Source organism: Sorex araneus, chromosome 2, assembly GCF_027595985.1.
Source record: "Sorex araneus isolate mSorAra2 chromosome 2, mSorAra2.pri, whole genome shotgun sequence".
Lineage (NCBI taxonomy): Eukaryota > Metazoa > Chordata > Mammalia > Eulipotyphla > Soricidae > Sorex > Sorex araneus.
In genome coordinates this window covers 1,777,857-1,798,477 of record NC_073303.1, presented here as the reverse complement: position 1 = coordinate 1,798,477, position 20,621 = coordinate 1,777,857, and the positions used below count along the sequence as shown (strand labels likewise).

At 54.0% G+C, this 20,621-nt stretch overlaps 1 protein-coding gene across 1 annotated transcript in view; it reads left to right on the top strand.

Moving 5' to 3' along the window:
• Positions 1-4,685: 4,685 nt before the first annotated feature.
• The window catches only part of ELOVL2 (ELOVL fatty acid elongase 2), a 29,166-nt gene continuing 13,230 nt past the window's right edge, over positions 4,686-20,621 (top strand). The window contains exon 1 of the mRNA XM_055128329.1: positions 4,686-4,788. Within this exon, the coding sequence (XP_054984304.1) occupies positions 4,786-4,788 (3 nt within the window). The 5' untranslated portion in view covers positions 4,686-4,785. The remainder of the gene's footprint in view (positions 4,789-20,621) is intronic.

The window sequence follows — 20,621 nt, the reverse complement described above, 5'->3', positions numbered from 1 at the left end:
GGGAGAGCAACCCGTCACCTTTGTCTCTTCCTGTCCGGAACGGTGCTTTACGAGACAGATAAGAGCACAGACCTCCTTCCCACCGTCTTTCTAGATAACAAGCGGAATGCGACAATTATCAGGAGAAATGTGAGCGAGGTGTCGGGTGACCCGCGGTTCAAGAGTCCCCTCCACGTGGGCTCTGCTGAGCTCGGCAAAGGGCCGGCGCTCGTGCCCGTCCTTAACCCCGATGCTGTCCGAGGGAGGGACAGCGAAGCTCTCCTGGATGGGTGACAATTCCGTGTTCCAAAGGGCCCGGGCCCTGCCTCCCCGCCTCCACAGCCCCTGCGGCCTTCTTTCACAAACCCCGATTTCTCGCTCGCACCTGTGTGGAGCGACCCCGAGGTCAGAGCCAGGAGTCACCCCCGGCCCCCGGCTCACATCTACTACATTAGATGGGGGGTACATTGGCCAGAGAGGGGAGTTCAGACCCAGGCTTCTTAGACTTCGTTCATTATTCAAACATGGTGGAAAGTATTTTCATGGCTTTGAAAGCACAAAATCACTGTATCACTGCATCACTGTCGTCCCTTCGCTCATCGATTTGCTCGAGCGGGCACCAGTCACGTCTCCAGTGTGAGACTCGTTGTGACTGTGTTTGGCATATCGAATACGCCACGGGGAGCTTGCCAGGCTCTGCTGTGTGGGCGGGATACTCTCGGTAGCTTGCCGGGCTCTCCGAGGGGGACGGAGGAATCGAACCCAGGTTGGCTGCATGCAAGGCAAATGCCCTACCCGCTGTGCTATCTCTCCAGTTCAAAGTACAAAATAGTATATGTAAAAATACCTAAAAAATAAACATAAAAGAAAGCCTCCTTCTATCATGCCTCCGTGCAAGGAAGGAGCACTCCCCACTTGGCTGGATCCCCCCGGCCGGTACCACCAGACGGCCCTTGTGGGTGCCAAAGGCTCCCGGTGGGAGGGGCTGGGCTGGTCAGAGTGAATGTCTGCTTCCCACCACAGAGCCTGGCTTTACATATAAATAATAATAATTTATCATTATTTTGTTTTGTCTCCAACACTTAAGTGGACAGGAGAATGGAAAAATGGGACTAGTGTTGACCGCATATGTGATTCTGGACTTGTAAAAAATGTACCACCATTAAGTAGAATACTGCTTTCTGGTTTCCCGGCCAGCAGTAAGCTCAGTAGCACCAGGCACCCCTGTTTTCACCCCATGCCCCCCAGTATCTTATTCATATTCATCCAATCTCAACCAATTGTGTACACGCCTTTCAGCCCCTATTTTACAGGTCAGAAACAAGCAGAGAGTGGGCATGAAACTTTCCCAAAGCACACAGCAGTATTGGCAGTTGGGTTTCTGAGCCCCTGTGTGAGGCTGTGAGGCTGTGAGGCTGTGAGGGGTGAGACTTAGAGGCTGTGAGGCTGTGAGGTGTGAAGCTGTGAGGCTGTGAGGTGTGAGAGTGAGAGGCTGTATGACTGTGAGATATTGAGGCTGTGCGAATGGGAATGTGAGGCTGTGAGACTGAGATGGTGAGACAGTGAGGGTGAGACTGTGAGACTGAGAGGCTGTGAGGTTGTGAGGCTGTGAGGTGTGAGGCTGTGAGGTGTGAGGCTGTGAGGTGTGAGACTGAGATTGTAAGACTATGAGGCTGTGAGACTGTCAGACCATGAGGCTGTGAGGTATAAGACGGTGAGACCATGAGGCTGTGAGACTGTGAGATGGTGAGGCTGTGACATGTGAGACTATGAGGCTGTAAGGTGTGAGACTGTGAGGTTGTGAGGCTGTATGATATGAGGCTATGAGGTGTGAGACTGTGAGGCTATGAGAGCGTGAGACTGTGAGACTGTGAGGCTGTAAGACTGGGAGTGTGAGGCTGTGAAGCTGTGAGGCTGTGAAACTGTGAGGTTGTGAAACTGAGGTGTAGGCTATGGAGTATGAGACTGTGAGAGTGTGAGGCTGTGAGGCTGAGAGTGTGAGGCTGTGGGGCTATGAAGTTGTGAGACTGGGAGGCTGTGAGAGTGTGAGGTTGTGAGGAGGTGAGGCTGTGAGACTGAGGCTGTGAAGTTGTGAGACTGTGAGGCTGTGAAGCTGTGGGTTGAGACTGTGAGGCTGTGAGGTTGTGAGGCTGTGAAGTTGTGAGACTGTGAGGCTGTAAGGTTGTGAGGCTGGGAGAGTGTGAGGCTATGAAGTTGTGAGACTGTGAGACTGTGAAGCTGTGAGGCTGTGAAACTGAGGTGTAGGCTGTGAGGTATGAGGCTGTGAGACTGAGTGTGAGGCTGTGAGGTGTGAGACTGTGAGTGTGAGGCTGTGAGGCTGTGAGGCTGTGAGACTGAGAGACTGTGAGGCTGTGAGTGTGAGGCTGTGAGGTGTGAGGCTGTGAGTGTGAGGCTGTGAGAGTGTGAAGCTGTGAGGTGTGAGGCTGTGAGAGTGTGAGGCTGTGAGTGTGAGGCTGTGAGAGTGTGAGGCTGTGAGTGTGAGGCTGTGAGGTGTGAGGCTGTGAGTGTGAGGCTGTGAGAGTGTGAGGCTATGAGGTGTGAGGCTGTGAGGTGTGAGGCTGTGAGTGTGAGGCTGTGAGGTGTGAGGCTGTGAGACTGTGAGGCTGTGAGGTGTGAGGCTGTGAGTGTGAGGCTGTGAGAGTGTGAGGCTGTGAGGTGTGAGGCTGTGAGTGTGAGGCTGTGAGGTGTGAGGCTGTGAGTGTGAGGCTGTGAGTGTGAGGCTGTGAGACTGTGAGGCTGTGAGGTGTGAGGCTGTGAGTGTGAGGCTGTGAGGTATGAGTCTGTGAGACTGAGTGTGAGGCTGTGAGGTGTGAGGCTGTGAGTGTGAGGCTGTGAGTGTGAGGTTGTGAGGCTGTGAGGTATGAGGCTGTGAGACTGAGTGTGAGGCTGTGAGGTGTGAGGCTGTGAGACTGAGTGTGAGGCTGTGAGACTGTGAGGCTGTAAGTGTGAGGCTGTGAGTGTGAGGCTGTGAGGTGTGAGGCTGTGAGTGTGAGGCTGTGAGAGTGTGAGTCTGTGAGGTGTGAGGCTGTGAGTGTGAGGCTGTGAGACTGAGTGTGAGGCTGTGAGGTGTGAGGCTGTGAGGCTGTGAGGTATGAGGCTGTGAGACTGAGTGTGAGACTGTGAGTGTGAGGCTGTGAGGTGTGAGGCTGTGAGACTGAGTGTGAGGCTGTGAGACTGTGAGGCTGTGAGTGTGAGGCTGTGAGGTGTGAGGCTGTGAGTGTGAGGCTGTGAAGTATGAGGCTGTGAGACTGAGTGTGAGGCTGTGAGGTGTGAGGCTGTGAGGTGTGAGGCTGTGAGTGTGAGGCTGTGAGAGTGTGAGGCTGTGAGGTGTGAGGCTGTGAGTGTGAGGCTGTGAGACTGAGTGTGAGGCTATGAGACTGTGAGGCTGTGAGTGTGAGGCTGTGAGGTGTGAGACTGTGAGTGTGAGGCTGTGAGGTGTGAGGCTGTGAGTGTGAGGCTGTGAGAGTGTGAGGCTGTGAGGTGTGAGGCTGTGAGGTGTGAGGCTGTGAGACTGTGAGGCTGTGAGTGTGAGGCTGTGAGGTGTGAGGCTGTGAGTGTGAGGCTGTGAGGTGTGAGGCTGTGAGACTGTGAGGCTGTGAGGTGTGAGGCTGTGAGTGTGAGGCTGTGAGAGTGTGAGGCTGTGAGGTGTGAGGCTGTGAGGTGTGAGGCTGTGAGAGTGTGAGGCTGTGAGGTGTGAGGCTGTGAGGTGTGAGGCTGTGAGACTGTGAGGCTGTGAGTGTGAGGCTGTGAGGTGTGAGGCTGTGAGTGTGAGGCTGTGAGGTGTGAGGCTGTGAGACTGTGAGGCTGTGAGGTGTGAGGCTGTGAGTGTGAGGCTGTGAGAGTGTGAGGCTGTGAGGTGTGAGGCTGTGAGGTGTGAGGCTGTGAGAGTGTGAGGCTGTGAGGTGTGAGGCTGTGAGGTGTGAGGCTGTGAGACTGTGAGGCTGTGAGGTGTGAGGCTGTGAGTGTGAGGCTGTGAGGTGTGAGGCTGTGAGTGTGAGGCTGTGAGGCTGTGAGATACCCGTTTCCCTCAATCTGGGGAGCAAATCCCGGTTCACGCTCTAAGGGGACCCGCCCCGGTAGCAGGCGTTTGCCTAGAGTCCAGCCAGGCCGCTGCAGGGACTTGAGACGCCTGGTGCCTGTAGGGCGGTGCCGCCTTGGCTGTGTCGGGTTCAGGGGTCCTGGGATGGGGGATGGGCGGGTATTGGGGGATGGGGGTGCCTGGCCTGTGCCTGCAAATCGCGGCCCTGGCCGGCTGGGGGCGCGACGGGTCTGGCGGGGCGGCCTAGCGGTGGGACTAGAAGGGGGCGTGGTAATATGGGCGGGGCACAGATGGGGCGTGGTCACACGCGGGGGCGGGGCATTGATAGGGCGTGGTCTCTGGGGGCCAAGGCCGCGGCCTTCCGGGAGGGGCTGATGGGGGCGGGGCCTGAACGGGCGTGTCCTTCCCGGGGGCGTGGACTTCAGGGGCGTGACCTGATGGGGGCGGGGCCTGCCGGGACCTCGGCTTGCCGGGGGCGGGGCCTTACAGGGGCGGGGCCAGCCGGGGCCCGGGGCTTGCCGGGGGCGGGGCCTTACGGGGGCGGGGCCTGTCGGGACCGCGGCCTGCCGGGGGCGGGGCCTGTCGGGACCGCGGCCTGCCGGGGGCGGGGCCTGTCGGGACCGCGGCTTGCCGGGGGCGGGGCCTGCCGGGGGCGGGGCCCGGCGGCCCGGGCTGGGCAGCAGCGCGCGGACCAGAGCGGCCCGAGGGACGGAGGCGCCGGCGGCCGGACAGCAGCGCCCGCGGACATGGTGCGTGCACTGGCCGCTGCGCGGGCCCCGCGCTGGCCGCGGGTGCGGGGGGCGGCGGGGAGGGGGCCGCAGGGAAGGGCGGGCCCGTGGGCGCGGGGTCCAGCCCGCGCCGTGGCGATGCCCAGCGCGCTGACCCGGTCCGCGGCGCGCGGGGCGCAGGTGCCCGTGTCGGGGCCGGCCCGCGGCGGGACAAAGCGGCGGCAGGACAATGCGGCCCCCACGTGGCCTCCGGCCGCCCGGCCCGCACCTGCCCCTGCGCCCCCGGCCCGCCGCAGAGTTTCCGCGGGACGCAGCTTTGTCCCTTTGTGCCGCCGTCCGGAGCAGCCGGACTCCGCCTGGCAGAAGTAGGTGCTCAATAATTAAGAGGCCGGCGAGCCGACGCCGTGAGGCTGCAGACCGGGGCAGATGCGAGGCGGCGGGACCGGCACCACCCCCCACCCCAGGAGTCTAAGGGGGAGCGGAGAGGACCCTGCCCCCGGGGACCCCGGGGACCATCTGTGCCGGCCCACCCTGGGCCCTGGGCGCACGGAGCATCTGTTAGGCTGAACCGCTTCCTCGGGCTGACCTTTGTCCCAAATGATTGTGAGCTGTGATGAGTAAGAACAAACTCAGGCGCTGGGCGCTGGAGAGCGAACTCGGGCGGCGAGGATGAGCTCCAGGGCTGAGACGCCCGTGTCCAGCCCGCAGCCCAGCGCTGGTCAGCTCACAGGGGCTGAGGCACTCCCCGTGCACACGGCTGACCTGTGTTAATCCCAACACCCGGAGTTGCCCCCTAATCCTCTGCTGGGGTGCTCCCTGAGCACAGCCGGGTGTAGCCCCAAAACCAAAGCAAAGCATTTCTGCAGACCCCTGGCGTGTCCAGGGAAGATGCTGTAGAGTTGAGTCTGCCTCCTCCCCCAGGCAGGGGCTGACCCCCAGAGCTGGCCCCCGGGTCTGCAGGCAGCTCAGCCCCTGTGGCCGGGCTGCTCAGGCGGAGACCGGCTCCTTGGAGCCAACTGCATTTCCACTTTATGGCACAAATTTCAATTTTACACCATGTGGCCTTGGAGAGTGTGTCTTTGTGACAAAGTGCACCAGCAACTTAACCAGAATTGCCTCTGGATATCGTGTGTGGAGGCCGGCTAAGGGGTCCCCTGCCCGTGGTCTCTCAGTCGGTTAAATTGATTTTCAGAATCATAACCAGCGTGCATGAAAGACCCCTCAATTTGGACTAGCGGATTTTTAAAAAGTTGTGTCCATGTTATTTTTAGTTTGGGGGACTACAGCTGGCGGTGCTCAGGGCTGACTCCTGGCGGGGTTTGGGGGGCGTTCGGGGTGCAGGGATGGAGGCTGTGTGAAGCTCGTGTCCTGTCTGCTGCCTTGTCCACCATCTCCAGCCCCTCGGAGAGGTCTTTTCTTTTCTTTTCTTTTCTGAAGGCCACTAGTGTTTTGTGTTTTTTTTTTTGAGTGTGTGCACATATGTGGGCCGATACTTCTGGGCCACCTGCGGCGAATCTCAGGGCTTCTTTGGTGCTCCTGGTCATCCTCTTCCTCGCGTGGTGGTGCTCATGCCCAATGTCCCGGGGTCCTGAGCCTGATCACAGCCCTCGGGGTTTTGACGTGCTTAAGGACACAGCCCACCTGGGCTCTCAGCTCGAGGGTCGAGGCTGCGTGGACACTTCACTGAGTGACCCAACTCCCTGACGAGCACTTGAATGCCAGGCTAGGAGGCCCCCGTGCCCCAGGGGGTCTGCAAGGCGTGTCGCACACCGGCGAAGGGGATCCGCATGCTGTCCCAGGTCTGATCAGAAGACGGGGTGGGCCCTCCGTGTCCGAGGGACGGTCAGCTGTGTCCACCCCCGACAAGTGTGAGTCGTGAGCAGCCAGGGTCGGCGGAGGGCAGGAGTGGTCAGGGAAACCCTGGCGTGCGCGGTGCTCGGTTTGACGGGGCGGGACGGCGCCGGCACCGCCTGGCCTGGCCTCAGGGCCTCCCTGGGCCGCGCGGAGGTTCTCCGCAGCCTTTCCGTGTGGAGGGCCCAGCGCTGGCCCTTATCTGCCTGCCCTTGGCCCACGGGCCGCTGTCCTCTCTCGGGAGGAGGACGGGACGCTGGCTCAGGGGCTCGGGCACAGACACACTGTCCACCACGGCCGGCCTCCGCTCGTCCCTCGCCCCCCCCCCGGGGCGGCGGCCGGCCTGTGTGTGATTCCTCGAGCTCCTGGAAGTGACACCACAAAGTGAAAAGGCAAAGTCAGTCTTTCATCTGGGGGAGAGGGGAGTGCTCACCGGCGGTGCTCAGGCTTACTCCTGGCTCAGTGCTCAGCGATGATGCTTGGTAGTGCTGGGGGGACCCTGTGGGTGCAAGGCAAGCGCCCTGCCCCTGGCGTGGTCTCCCCACCACCCACCACAGCCCACTGGAAAATGCCCACGCTGCCCAAGTAGAACAAGGCGCGGGTGGGACCTGGGCCGAGCCTCCCTCACCCGCCCCCTCCTCCGCCGGGCTGGACACCCTGAGCAGGACGGAGCGCTCACGTTTCAGCCCCGCCTCAGCCCCGCCCGCCAGTAATTCCACCAGCGCGTGGGTCTCCTGTGCCCGGCACCGGGCACGCCCGGGTCTCGTCTCTTTCATCCTGTGCTTCGCGACACCTCGTGTTTGGACTCGGAAGCAGCCCCCCGCCCCCCGCCCGCCTGCCCCCCGCCCCCGGCCGTGCCGCCCCCGCCCCCGCCCCCGCTGCCCGCCCTCTGTGCCCCTCCACCCACCGCCCTGCGAAGGGCCTCTCACCAAGGGCTGGAACTGGTGGGTTTCGGAGCCCCCCGCGGCCAGCTGGTCTCTGCCCGGCTGCCCTGGGCTCTCTCTCCTTTGTCTGGTGCCCCCAGGACCGTGATGGCCCCTCCGGGGGTCTTCCACCTGTGGCACCAACACTCTGGGCCCTCCGAGAGACGCGAGTCTGTCCCGCCCCCACAGGCCCTGACTCTTCACTCCTTAGAGGACTACACCCGGCAGTGCTCAGGGCTGACTCCTGGCCCAGTGCTCGGGGTCACTCTGGGGGGCTCGGGACTGCAGCCTGCCTCCTCTCCCAGTGCTCCCTCTCACCCCTCAGCCTTTCCTCCCTGGCCGGCACCCTGCAGACCCTCCTCCTGGGGCACTGGTCTCATTTGCACCATTCCTGCTGCGTACAGGCATCCCGGCACAGTGAAGCGTGTGTGCGTGTGTGTGTCTGTGCATGTGTGTGTGTATCTGCATGTGTGTGCATGTGCATGTCTGTGTGTATGACTATGCGTGTCTATGTGCATGTGTGTGCATGTACATGTGTTTGCATGTGCATGTGAGTGTGCATGTGTGAGCATATGTGTATGTGTATCTGTGCATGTGTACATGTGTGTACATGGGTGTGCGTGAGTGCATGTTTGAGTCTTGCATGTGTGAGCATGTATGTGCATGTGCGTGCATATGTATCTGCATGCATACGTGTGTGTAAGTGCATTGTGTGCGTGTGTGCACATGTGCACGTGTGAGCATGTGTGTTTGCGTGTGCATGCACATGTGTGTGTGAGACTCGGTGCTGTGTCTTGCGCCTCCTGTCTGTGGGTGAGCCTAGAGCAGTTGTGGGATTCCCGGACTTTGCCTTTTCCTTTCCCGAGCACCAGGCGAGACGGGGCCAGAAGGTTCCCGAGTGCACCTGCCCGGGCCCTGACGGCCGCTTATCTGTGTGCGCCTGGGCCTCGACCCGAGTGTGCGGGTCTCTCCATCCAGCGGGCGCAGTCTCTTGGGGGCGCATCCTCACAGCAGGGCCCCGGGAGACACGGCTTGGCAGGGGCAGGGATCACGTGGGCGCACCCGCCCTGCGGGCCCTCCCTCCCGAGGGGACCAGCGGCCCCTGAAACGGAAGTGAGCAGCCGTGGCTTCTGAGAGGCCGGCGGCCACCTCGGGGCTGGAGAGCGGCTCTTTCCACAGTGGCCTCCCGGCCTTGGTTAGAGCAGGCCGATGTTTGGCTCTGCAGTTTGCACCCTTATCTCGGAGTCCTTGCAAAACAGTTTGGAGAGAGGCTAGTCCCGTGTCAATAGACTGACTTTCCAAGGGGAGAAACCGCTTCTAAGAAGATAAATCATTTACCGCAGCACACGTCCTAGAGGGAGCCGGCTGCGCTTAGAGCTTCTGCTTCCGAAACCCTCCTCCTCCTCCTCTTCCTCCCCCTCCTCCCCCTCCTCCTTCTTTTCCTCTCCCTCCTCCTCCTCCTTGTCCTCTTCTTCTTCCTCCTCTTCCTCCTCTTCCTCCTCCTCCTCCTCCTCTTCCTCCTCCTCCTCCTCCTCTTCCTCCTCTTCCTCCTCCTCCTTCTCTTCATCCTCTTCCTCCTCCTCCTTCTTCCTCCTTCTTCCTCCTTCTTCCTCCTTCCTTCTTTCCTGTTTTTGGTTTGTTTGTTTAGGTTCTGTTTTCGAGCACAGTTCGCTCAGGGTGACTCCTGGCTCTGCCCTCGGGAGTTGCTGTGGCGGCCGTATGGGGTGCTGGGCATGGGACCTGTGTCAGCCACGTGCAGGGCAAGCACGCTACCCGCTGTTCCTCATCAGTCCGGCCCCGATGTCCCCTCCTCTGCCCAGCCGCATCTCCTGGCCCGGAAGCCAGGGAAACACTCTCTTCTTTCGAGGAAGCGGCGTTTCGCTCTGTTCTTCCAAGGAGACAAATCAGAATTCTTTTCCAGAGCAAGAAGGGTAAACATCAATCTGCATTAAACAGGCTCGGTACATAGCCAAAGGGTACATTTGTCTAAAAGAATGTCTTCTGCTGTCCCTAGGGTCCTTTTTAATTTTCTTGTGTGTGTGTGTGTGGGGGGGTGTATACCTGGTGGGTTTCAAGTCTTTTTCCCTGTCCTTTCTGTTTTCCTGTTTTTATTCTTTTGTTTTTGAGCCACACTGGACAGTGCTCAGGGGTCACTCATGGTAGGACTCAGGGGACCCTGGGGTACAAACCTGGGTCGGCCGTGTGCAAGGCCAGCGCCTAAACCCACTGTCCTGTCTCGCGCCCAGCCCCGTCTCCCCTGCAGAGGAACCAGGTGCTGCTGGCCTGCAGGTGCCTGGGCCGCCCCCTGCCTGTGAGGGCTCCTGGTGAGGGGACGCAGTGGCGGCCAGCGGGATGCCAGCAGCTGCCCGAGTGCCGGGCACTTGGCCCCGTCCAGAACGGGGGTCACCCCCGAAGCCAAGCACTCTTGTTTGTTTTGTTTGGGGGCCATCCCGGAAGTGCTCAGGGATCACTCCCTGGGGTGCTTGGGGGGCCTGCGGGGTGGGAGGCGGAGCCCAGGCAGGACCTCCCCCCACCCCCGCCGGAGGAGGAGCAGAGCAGGCACCGTTGCTCTGTGCCAGAGGCAGATGCATCCCTCAGTGGATGCGTTTTTGTTCGTGGTGAGGGGTCGCCCCTGGGTTTCTCCCGAGCCCTGTACTGACCCAGGGGCCTGACGGAGCCGCTGCCCCGTGGCGGGGAGTGGGCGAGTGGGACCCGGGGGTTCTGCAGGCGAGACCGTACCTGGTGGGGGGAGCCGATTATTATTATTTTCTCGATCGGGGTCAGAGAGTCTGTTGACCGGTACACTGCGGGTGAGATTAAAGATTAACCGCAGCCTTAGAGGAGAGATCAGAAGGTGCCCGCGACACCAGGCTCAAGTCCGGCCACTTCAGTTGGAAAAACGGGTCCTGATGACGTGGGCTGTGAGCCGGCCCTGCCAGCTGCGGGGGCCTGGGCCCCACTCCGGGCCTCTCTCCTCCCCCAGGCAGGAGGGACGGGGGCCCATGCCTTGGCGGGCACGACCTCTCGCTGGCCGGCTGCACATCCCTGTCACTGCCCCCTCGCTGGCTGGCTGCACGTCCCCATCGCTGCCGTCTCACTGGCGGCCCCGTGTCCCTGTCACTGCCCCCTCGCTGGCCGGCCCCATGTCCCCGTCCTTGGCTCTTGGTCATCCTTGCCCCGAGGATTGCCCATCATCTCCTGTCCTCTGGTCTGCTCTCAGGCCAGAGCCTGGGGCTGAGCAGCCTGTGTCACAGCGTCAGACCCTGACCAGCACGGGCTCAGGGTTTTTCCGTGTGTCTGCCCCGTGGCGCGGCCGGACAGCTGGCCGTGTAGACAGATGTGTGCGGGAGCGAGCTTTTCTCTTTCTAGGACTTCAGAGATTCTAAATTAAATTTCTTTAAGTCGTGGAGGCGTGTGAGGGCCACACCTGGCAGTGCTCAGGGCTGGCTCGTGGCTCTGTGCTCAGGGAACACTCCTGGCAGGGCCTGGGGGGACCCCGTGTGCTAGGGATTGAGCCTGGGTCGTCAGCGTCTATGGCCAGTGCCGTCCCGCCGGTCCTGGGCTGGTCTGGAGGCAGCGAGGCCCGGGGCACCGTCCAGTGTCCTTCTGTGTCCACGGTTGCCCGCCGTGCGCGTTCCCTTTCACTTCCGCCCCTGTATCTTGTCAAGGATGAGTCCTGGCCAGGAAGGAGGGGCTGGTAACTGAAGAACAGGAGTCTTGGTGATCGATAGGGCCGAGGGCCAGGCAGTGCCTGACAAGTGTTACCTTTTCCTCTGTTCAGCCGCTGAGTCACTCCCGAGGGGCAAGGACAGTCCCACCAGGCATCTGAGAGTGAGGAGGAAGTGTGGTTGTGTTAGGGGCGGCAGATCTCTGCCCGGGGGAGGCTCGGAGAGACAAAAGAACAAAACCAAGACAACTCTTTCTGCAAATGCATGGGGTTTATTTAAGCCAATATAGCTATATTGGGACCTTCAATTGTGCCTCAATAGCGGGGCATAACTGAAGGCCCCGAACTCAAAAAGCTAGCTGTTTTTATACCCTTTTGGGGGAGAAATGAAAATCTCACATATCAAAGGGAATCACATAGGTCACTTAATTTGCATATCTAAACATTTGTTGACAAATGAAAATCTCACATATCAAAGGGGATATATTGGGGGGAAATTACATGTATTGAATCAAAGGAGAATCATACATATCAAAGAAAATCACAGGTATTGGATCAATAGGAAAACCATAGGAAACCATAGGAAAACCATACAAAAGGGAAAACCACACCTATTTCACTTAATATGCTAATTTCAACATTTGTTGACCATTCAGAGCAGATGTTTGTTTACAGTTCCTCGGGGCAGTTTGTTGGCCCATTTGGTGACAGAGTCCTGCCCAGTGGAAGGTCCTGAAGACATCTTTCAAAGCAGTCAAGTAGTTACAAAGGGCAACTTCAGCGGTTAACCCTTAACCTGCCCTTCAGTTCTTGACTCTTAACTTGCCCTCCTCTTCAATCCCCACTTCTCCTTGTGAATATCTCTAATCTTAGAGATTGTGAGGGGGTGTCTCCCTTTGTCTGGACATGCCACTAGTAGTCTCTTGTTGTCTGGACATGCCACTAGTTGATGTCATTCTGGTTCCAAGAGGGGAGGCAGCTTTTTGATTCCATCTTCCTTCAAAGCAGTTGGTGTGTTCAGGATCACAGACCTCTCCAATGGGGTTCTCTGGTGGCAGTTTTTATCACCTGATTGAAACCAGATGTCTCAATGCATACGGATGAGGAGTTCACTCTGGCAGTGTACTCCCAGCCCCCATGGAGCTTGGCCTTGATACCTGTAAAGACTAGTAATAACTGGAAAAGAGAGAGATATCATATTCTGGCCTACACTTCCCTTTTCAAGGCTAAGTTGGAACAGTGGCAGTTGACCTCCCCCCCAAATTTTTTAAAAGAGAACAGTTCCTCCATTAATGGGGTTCACACTCACAACAGGGCAGTTGGGATTTTCAAGGCCGGAGGGGCTTCCTTAATCTAGCTACCTACTTCATATTCCCCTAGAGATTCCACCACCTTTAATCCTTAAAGGGAAAGTGGTCGAAGTTCCGTCTTCTGGAGCTGCTTCATGCTGACAGAGGGGCGCTGGCCCTGCCTGCACAAGGGGTGAAATCTCATGCTACCTTAATTTAGTGTGCCCCAGGCAATGAATTTGTTGGGTTCCTCAAGTTATCTGAAAGAAAAGATCAGATCAATTAGACGGAGGGATGGCACTTAGACCCTGGAGATGTGGAAGGTCCTTTTCTGACATAGTAACAACAATATAGTTTGCTATCTTAGAAAACATAAGAGTTAAAGCAACAGAAACCAAAGCAACGTAATGCCATACCCATTTCTATCATAAAAGCAATGGAAAGGAATAACTGCTTTACCCATGGTTGATAGAAAATGACTTCTTATGTTCAGATTTTTCTAGTAACATAGAAGCACCAAGCTACTTCTCAGATAGGAAAAGCTATCCATTCACTGAAACTATCAGTTGGAGCCAGTAGATACCTTGAATATAAGTGTTTGATCATTTGCATGTCAAGCTGCCAATCCTCTCCTTGATAAGTTCCTTGAAGTTACAAGTGTTAGGAAAGGAGGCCCACTGTAAGAAATCACGCAACCCGGAGATTCTTCTTGCAGTGATTTATTCAGAGACCTTCTCGGGAAAGAGGACCGAGGAACGAATGAGAAGAAAACCATACCTAGCTAGGCAGCTTCCCTCCTTATCTACCACTCGCTGCCTGCTTAAGCCCAAGTGTCTGCAGCTAGTTACAGCTCGTGGAGTGACAAGACATCCTGATTCCTTATCAGGTGTTATCTACGAAGCAGGGTGTAATTAACAAGAAACAGGTGTCCACGAAGCATGGTCCCGTGGCGGCTCTCCACAGCCCACGATTCATTAATGAAACAGAAAGCACATTTCTGAGTTCCTTTCCATGAAAGATGGCTTTCACTAGGGTTGGAAGCTTAGTGAAACCCTTTATCTATCAATTTCCTTTTGAAAACATTGTTCCAATGCCCATTGTCCCTCTTTTGCAGAGTATTTTAGATGAGTATTCTCTGGATGGGGTATTAATCCCATGATGGAACGAGAATTAAGAGCTGTTAAAATTCTAGTTCTCTCCAAATGACTGTGTCCATAGAACTAAGAGTGAATACTTAGATGCCCACTCTTGGCACTGTAGCCAATTGACAGGTTGGGGGGAAAGTAATTAATTCTGCACTTTGAGCTGAGGTTCCCCCACTAAAGCTCTGGCTTCCAATACCCTGGTCAGACTAGTGACAGCATCTTCAACATTGAGTCTCACAGACTAGACTGCTTACTTTACAGTCAGCAAAACACATTGTACCTGAATTACTCAAAAGGGATACCTTATAGATCAAGATTAGAATACATTTACTAGATCACTCTATAGAATTTGAATCTAATTCTTTAAAAAGCAAGTTACAGAAACATGGTTTTCTCTTCACCTTCATTTTAAAATTTGCCTGACGGCTTAACAAATCTGACTTGTTCTTTTGCATAAACACAGCAAGATTGGAGAACTCTCCATTTGGGGTACCCCATTATTTACTGAGAAGTCCTGGGGGTTGGCTAAAGACAGGAGGCATACCAATAACGGCATTAATCTTATGTGGCACGTCAGAGTTACCCAGGCCTGGCCATAAATGTCCCACGATGAACTGGATGGCTTCAGGTCTTCAGGTTGAACTTGAGGTAACCTTGAGCCTCATTTGCCATAGAGGCATCCTGGCAGAAAGGAGTCCCTCCCCTCCCTTCTTCAGGGCTGGGAGAGATCCTAGTTTCCAGGGTTTTTCTTGATGCTGAGAGTAGGCCGGGCCATGTCAGTCACATAGATTTCCGGATTCCTCATTCTCCATAGCAGTGATGATTTCCATTCTTTCCTTGAGCCGGCCTGCCTCTAGGGTCTCCCTGAGGTTTGTAGGGTACTTGAAACAGTACCTGTTAAATACATGCTCCTGTCATTTAGACCAATCCCTTGCTGTTTCCCTGGAAGAGGGTTTTGGGGTCCCATAACTGATTTTCCTGTCTGCATGAGGGGTGGACCCTATTACAGAGAGGAAAGACTTTTATCTGGATTTATGCAAACCAACACAGTGCCATGAAACATCAAAAACATACTGAAGGTACAAAAGAAGAGAAAAGCAAACGTTTTACTTTACTCACAGTGAGATGCAACACACTCATTTGTTGTGGGTCCTAGTCAAAGAAGCTAAAATCTGTAGAGGAAAAGTGTACAATTTAACATCGTATTTAACCCATTCAATTCTATGTTGAGAACCTTGACTTCCCATTAATAAAAGCACTGTACTGGGAGTACTAGAACAATTCCGCATGAGATTTAAAGAGTTTCTTAAAACAGTGATCAATTTCTTTCCTTCAAACACAACTTCAAACCTTCTACACATTCCTCTATATTCATTCTGTCCTGTAACTTTCCTTCAACTCATTTCAAAATCAACTTCACTTTAACAGGATTCCTTGCCTTTTTTCAACTGATGATATCTGCATCCATTATCTTTCTGACTTAAGACATACATCTATATTCCTTATAGTCATCCCATAAGTTTAAACTTTTATTTTACTGAACTTAGTACAACATAATCTCCCAATTTAGACAATAGTTACCAATCATTTCATTTAACATGACAAAACTACTCTGCAGTACCATTTCAAAAGCATTAGGTTAGTTCTATAGATATTCATTTTACTGAACTTAGTACAACCTAATCTCCCAAATTTGGACACTAGTTACCAATGTCATTTAACATGACAAAATTACTTGCAGTGCTATTTCAAAAGCATTAGGTCAATTCTATAGATATTCAAAAAAAAACTTTAAAGATGCTCACACCTAAAGTTCTTAAAACATATTCATTGGGCAAAGGTTCAGTTCACATTAGAAATTAACCAGGAGACATCCTAGAATTCTGATTTCTAGGAAAACACGAATATAAAGATTAAAACACTCATAGATTACCATAAAACATTAAGGATCTCACACTTGCATACAAAGTTCTCTAGGTTCAGGATAAGGTTGGTACCGTAAAACCCAGACTAAGTCCTCAGGCCAATTAGGCCTGTCCTTTCTTCCTCAGATTTCCTTGTGACTTCCAGCTGAGATCTGTTTGAGGTGGTTTGGGGTCTTTTATCAGGAAAATGAAGTTTACTCCAGATGAAGCCAAGCCATAGCAGGACCCAGAGTACATTAGTAGGTGTTATCTGTTAAAATATAAGCATAGACTTTTCCTCCTACAAGGGGTTTCACACTATTTTTGTGTGTTTGTCAGATTTTAATGCAAATATAAGAATCAATTGTTTTCCCAGACCCTTTCTCATTCACAAAGTTGCAAGAACCAGATACCTGGAAGAGTTAAGAAACCCAATTAGCAAGTCTTATTTGCTGGGCAAACCTGTAATTAGAATTCATTGTTGAGGGAGGGTCTGCATATCCAGTCTGACTGAGGCAGAGCCTGCTGAGCTGGAAAAGCAGGGGGATGGGTAGACCCAGGGAAAATCTTAAAAAAAAAAAAATCTCTCAAACTGACATCTAAGATTAACCCTTCATTACCCTGAGCTAAGTAGCTTTAAAAAGTTTTGTTACCGGAAATCTCAGAGATCTAATAAAACACAGGTACGATAAGTTTTTCAACCAATATTGCAACTCTAGAAAATAATATTTTAAACCGAAGCATTACTCTTTGAGCCTGTTTTCATATATCAGTTATTTCAACTCACAAGATTCTCTAGGTCAAATAATTCTAATCCAGTGCAGATACAAATATATACATTGGTATTCTAGCATAAGACCTCTGGACCATCAATTTTTGTGAAACACAGTAAAACCTTCTTTGACTTAAGTTCAATAGTTCTCGTACCTTAGTTAGTTCAAATCATGAGCTTTCTAACTTTAAACAAGTCCACCATACAGACATGCTTTCAAATACAGAGAGAGAGCCTCCACCTCCCCTTTATTTTTTTTTAAACCAACCTTTGATATTAGCACAGAAAAAAAAAAAAACACTCAGACCATCAATGTTTATGGAAACATAAGAAAACTTTGTCTATTTTGGTGGTTTCTATACCTCTGTTGTTTTAAAAACAGCTAAATTCCTCATTAAAATTAGCTGAGGCTTGTAAGATAAAGCCTTGCATCCTCTGAATTGTTATTTCACTTTAGTTTTAGGCTAGTTTTAGGAGCTACTTCCTCAGCTCTTCCTAGATAGTACAGACTATGAATTTCAGAAGAGTTACAACTGTTAATAAACATTAATGTTCTTCCAATAAGAAATCTAGATTGAGAATTTCAATCCCTTCGTGGTTACCACATTCTGATTAGAAATCTTTGTTTAAACCTGATCTAACAAGTTCCAAAGATACCTAAATCTTTTAAATTGCTGGACTACATATCACTCTGACTTCCTTGATTTTGTTTGCTCAGTTCTAAGAATTAATGACTTCAAACTAGCTCTAACACTCGAGTGTTCCACAGACAGACAGACAGACAGACAGACAGACAGACAGACAGTCAGACAGACAGTCAGACAGACAGACAATGAACTGACTAAAAAACACCACTACACGTGCACACATTTGCAGTTGATCGATCGATCTGACCCTTCAAAAACGGCAGGGATAAAAACTGATAGACAGAGAAAGGAAAGAGCAGTCCCCAGGGCAAATTGAGCCCTGTCGGCCGATTGGGAACATTGCTCCCCGTTTCTCTGTCTGACCAGCCAGTTTCCTGCTTGTTAAAAACAGGTCAAGAAAGCGCTTTTGTTGATATACAATGGCAAAACAACAAATTATGACAAAGTTGCTGAAACCTGAGGTTGTCAGATGTTACCCTTTTAAGGTCAAGACTACTTCTGAGGCAGAGAGCTAGTCTCTTCTTATCAACCATAGGGATAGACTGCCTTCTTTTATAGGGAGAGAGAGATGAGCTCTAGCCCAAACCTCAGACCAATGTGCTAGGGTTAGGGACAGGGGAGTTGATGTGTTTTGTCCCATCTCGACGTACAGGAAGATTCCTGCGATCAAACCTAAAACAAAACAGTACGCAAGCGCTTATCCCTTAGGGGACTTCAGAAGGAGAGAGAAACAGATGGTGCAGAGGCAGAGAAAGGGGAGTTTTAGCTGAGAATATAGAGGTTGCCGGAAGCTTGTGGAGCGGTCAATCTCAGAATTGAGATAGAAGCAAGAAGCAGGTATGGGAGTCAATATGCTAGAGGGGGTAAGAAAGGTTTAAATGACTCCTTTCACCTGCAAAATAAGGGGGAGGTGAAAAGATCCCTCAGGGGGGCCAGTTAACCTTAAAGGAAGGCCATTCAGCAGAACAAAGAGTTAACTATGAGAGAGAGAGAGAGAGAGAGAGAGAGAGAGAGAGAGAGAGAGAGAGAGAGAGAGAGAGAGAGAGAGAGAGAGAGAGAGAGATTCTGGCCATTGAGCAGACTTCAGACCAGTGAGAGAGAGAGTCAGAGACAGCCGGGTGGAGGTGGACTGTCCCATCCTCAGGAGATCTCTGTGGAGAAGGAGTCCGAAGGTGATAGAACAAACCCAAATGCCAGAAGGAGGGACAAATAGTAAAGCGGCCGATGTTCAGATTTAAAGCGGCCGATGTCCTGGGATAGACCAGACGTAGATCCTCTGGACCTACCAGATGGAGGCAAGCCAGGCATCCCTGGGTCTCCCTTTATCATCCTGGGGCGTCCCCCAGGGCTGTAGCTAATGTCAACCAGACACGTCTGTCAGACACAAAGCTACTTCAGATCCCAGGACCGGTATACCACAGATACACAGATACAGAATAATTGTGCACATAAAGTCGGTACCGAAAAAATTGGCGCCAGTACTTACCCCAAAGAGAAGCTCGGGACTGTCCGGCGTCCCTCAGGCAGAGTCAGATCTCGGTGGAACCTCCAAATGTTAGGGGCGGCAGATCTCTGCCCGGGGGAGGCTCGGAGAGACAAAAGAACAAAACCAAGACAACTCTTTCTGCAAATGCATGGGGTTTATTTAAGCCAATATAGCTATATTGGGACCTTCAATTGTGCCTCAATAGCGGGGCATAACTGAAGGCCCCGAACTCAAAAAGCTAGCTGTTTTTATACCCTTTTGGGGGAGAAATGAAAATCTCACATATCAAAGGGAATCACATAGGTCACTTAATTTGCATATCTAAACATTTGTTGACAAATGAAAATCTCACATATCAAAGGGGATATATTGGGGGGAAATTACATGTATTGAATCAAAGGAGAATCATACATATCAAAGAAAATCACAGGTATTGGATCAATAGGAAAACCATAGGAAACCATAGGAAAACCATACAAAAGGGAAAACCACACCTATTTCACTTAATATGCTAATTTCAACATTTGTTGACCATTCAGAGCAGATGTTTGTTTACAGTTCCTCGGGGCAGTTTGTTGGCCCATTTGGTGACAGAGTCCTGCCCAGTGGAAGGTCCTGAAGACATCTTTCAAAGCAGTCAAGTAGTTACAAAGGGCAACTTCAGCGGTTAACCCTTAACCTGCCCTTCAGTTCTTGACTCTTAACTTGCCCTCCTCTTCAGTTGGAGCACTGGTGCAGTAGGACCAGCAGGAGTGAGCCCTGAGCACAGAGCCGGGAGTGACCCTGAGCACAGAACTGGGAGTGACCCTGAGCACAGAGCCAGGAGTGAGCCCTGAGCACAGAGCCGGGAGTGAGCCCTGAGCACAGAGCCAGGAGTGAGCCTTGAGCACAGAGCCAGGAGTGACCCTGAGCACAGAACTGGGAGTGAGCCCTGAGCACAGAGCCAGGAGTCAGCCCTGAGCACAGAGCCAGGAGTCAGCCCTGAGCACAGAGCCGGGAGTGAGCCCTGAGCACAGAGCCAGGAGTCAGCCCTGAGCACAGAGCCGGGAGTGAGCCTTGAGCACAGAGCCAGGAGTGAGCCCTGAGCACAGAGCCAGGAGTGAGCCTTGAGCACAGAGCCGGGAGTGACCCTGAGCACCGAGCCAGGAGTGAGCCCCGAGCACCGAGCCAGGAATGACCCTGAGCACACAGCCTGGAGTCAGCCCTGAGCACACAGCTGGGAGTCGCCCCAAGCACTAGCCCTGAGCGCGGGCGGGTGTGTCCAGAGAGGAGCTGACTGCTGGGGTGACGCTGGACTCCACCGTGCTTCCGTAGCTGCTTAACATTCTGACCCTCGGGTGGTGCCCGGTGTTTCCTCCGGGGGTGGAGGACCCGAAGGTCTCCTGGCTGCGTGGGTCCGGGCTGGCACTCAGCCCTGAGGCCGGTGTGGGGGAGCTGGTGGGCCCCAGCACAGCAGGGCCGGAAGTGGACCTGCCCCCAGTGCCCCTGGGCCCACCCGGCCGAGGAGGGAAGGCCAGGGCGTGTGCCCCGAGCACCCCGCAGAGCTTCCGGCTGGGAAGGGCCCCTGGGGTCAGGGCCACACTCGGCCACGCGCTGGGCTGAGCCTCACGCAGTGTCTGCCCTCGAGAGAGTGTCCTGCGTCTTGCTGCTCACCCGTGGGCCGGGCAGGCCCCCCGCTTCCTGCGCCAGCCCGCGTGGTCCCAGTCTGCCCACCCGCCCGGCCGCTGCCTGCATGTCCGTGACGAACGGCCCTGCCCGACCGCCCAGCGGGCCGGGCGCTTGTCTTGCACGCGGTCAACCTGGGGTCCATCCCTGGCACCCCAGATTGTCCCCTGGGCCTGCCAGGTATGAGTCCCGAGAGCAGAGCCGGGGTAGCCCCTGGGCATCGCCGGGTACGAACCCAAACCAAACAGAACAGAAGATGGGGCCGAATCGAGAGCACAGCGGGGAGGGCGTTTGCCCTGCACATGGCCGACCTGAGTTCGATCCCGGCATCCCATAGGGTCCCCCGAGCACCGCCAGGAGTGATTCCTGAGTGCAGAGCCGGGAGTCACCGCTGTGCATCGCCGGGTGTGACCCCAAAAGCAAAATAATAAATTTTAAAACACACACACAAAAATGGAAGATGATGATGTTTGAGGGGATTCGCCGGCCTACACGGAGTCACCTC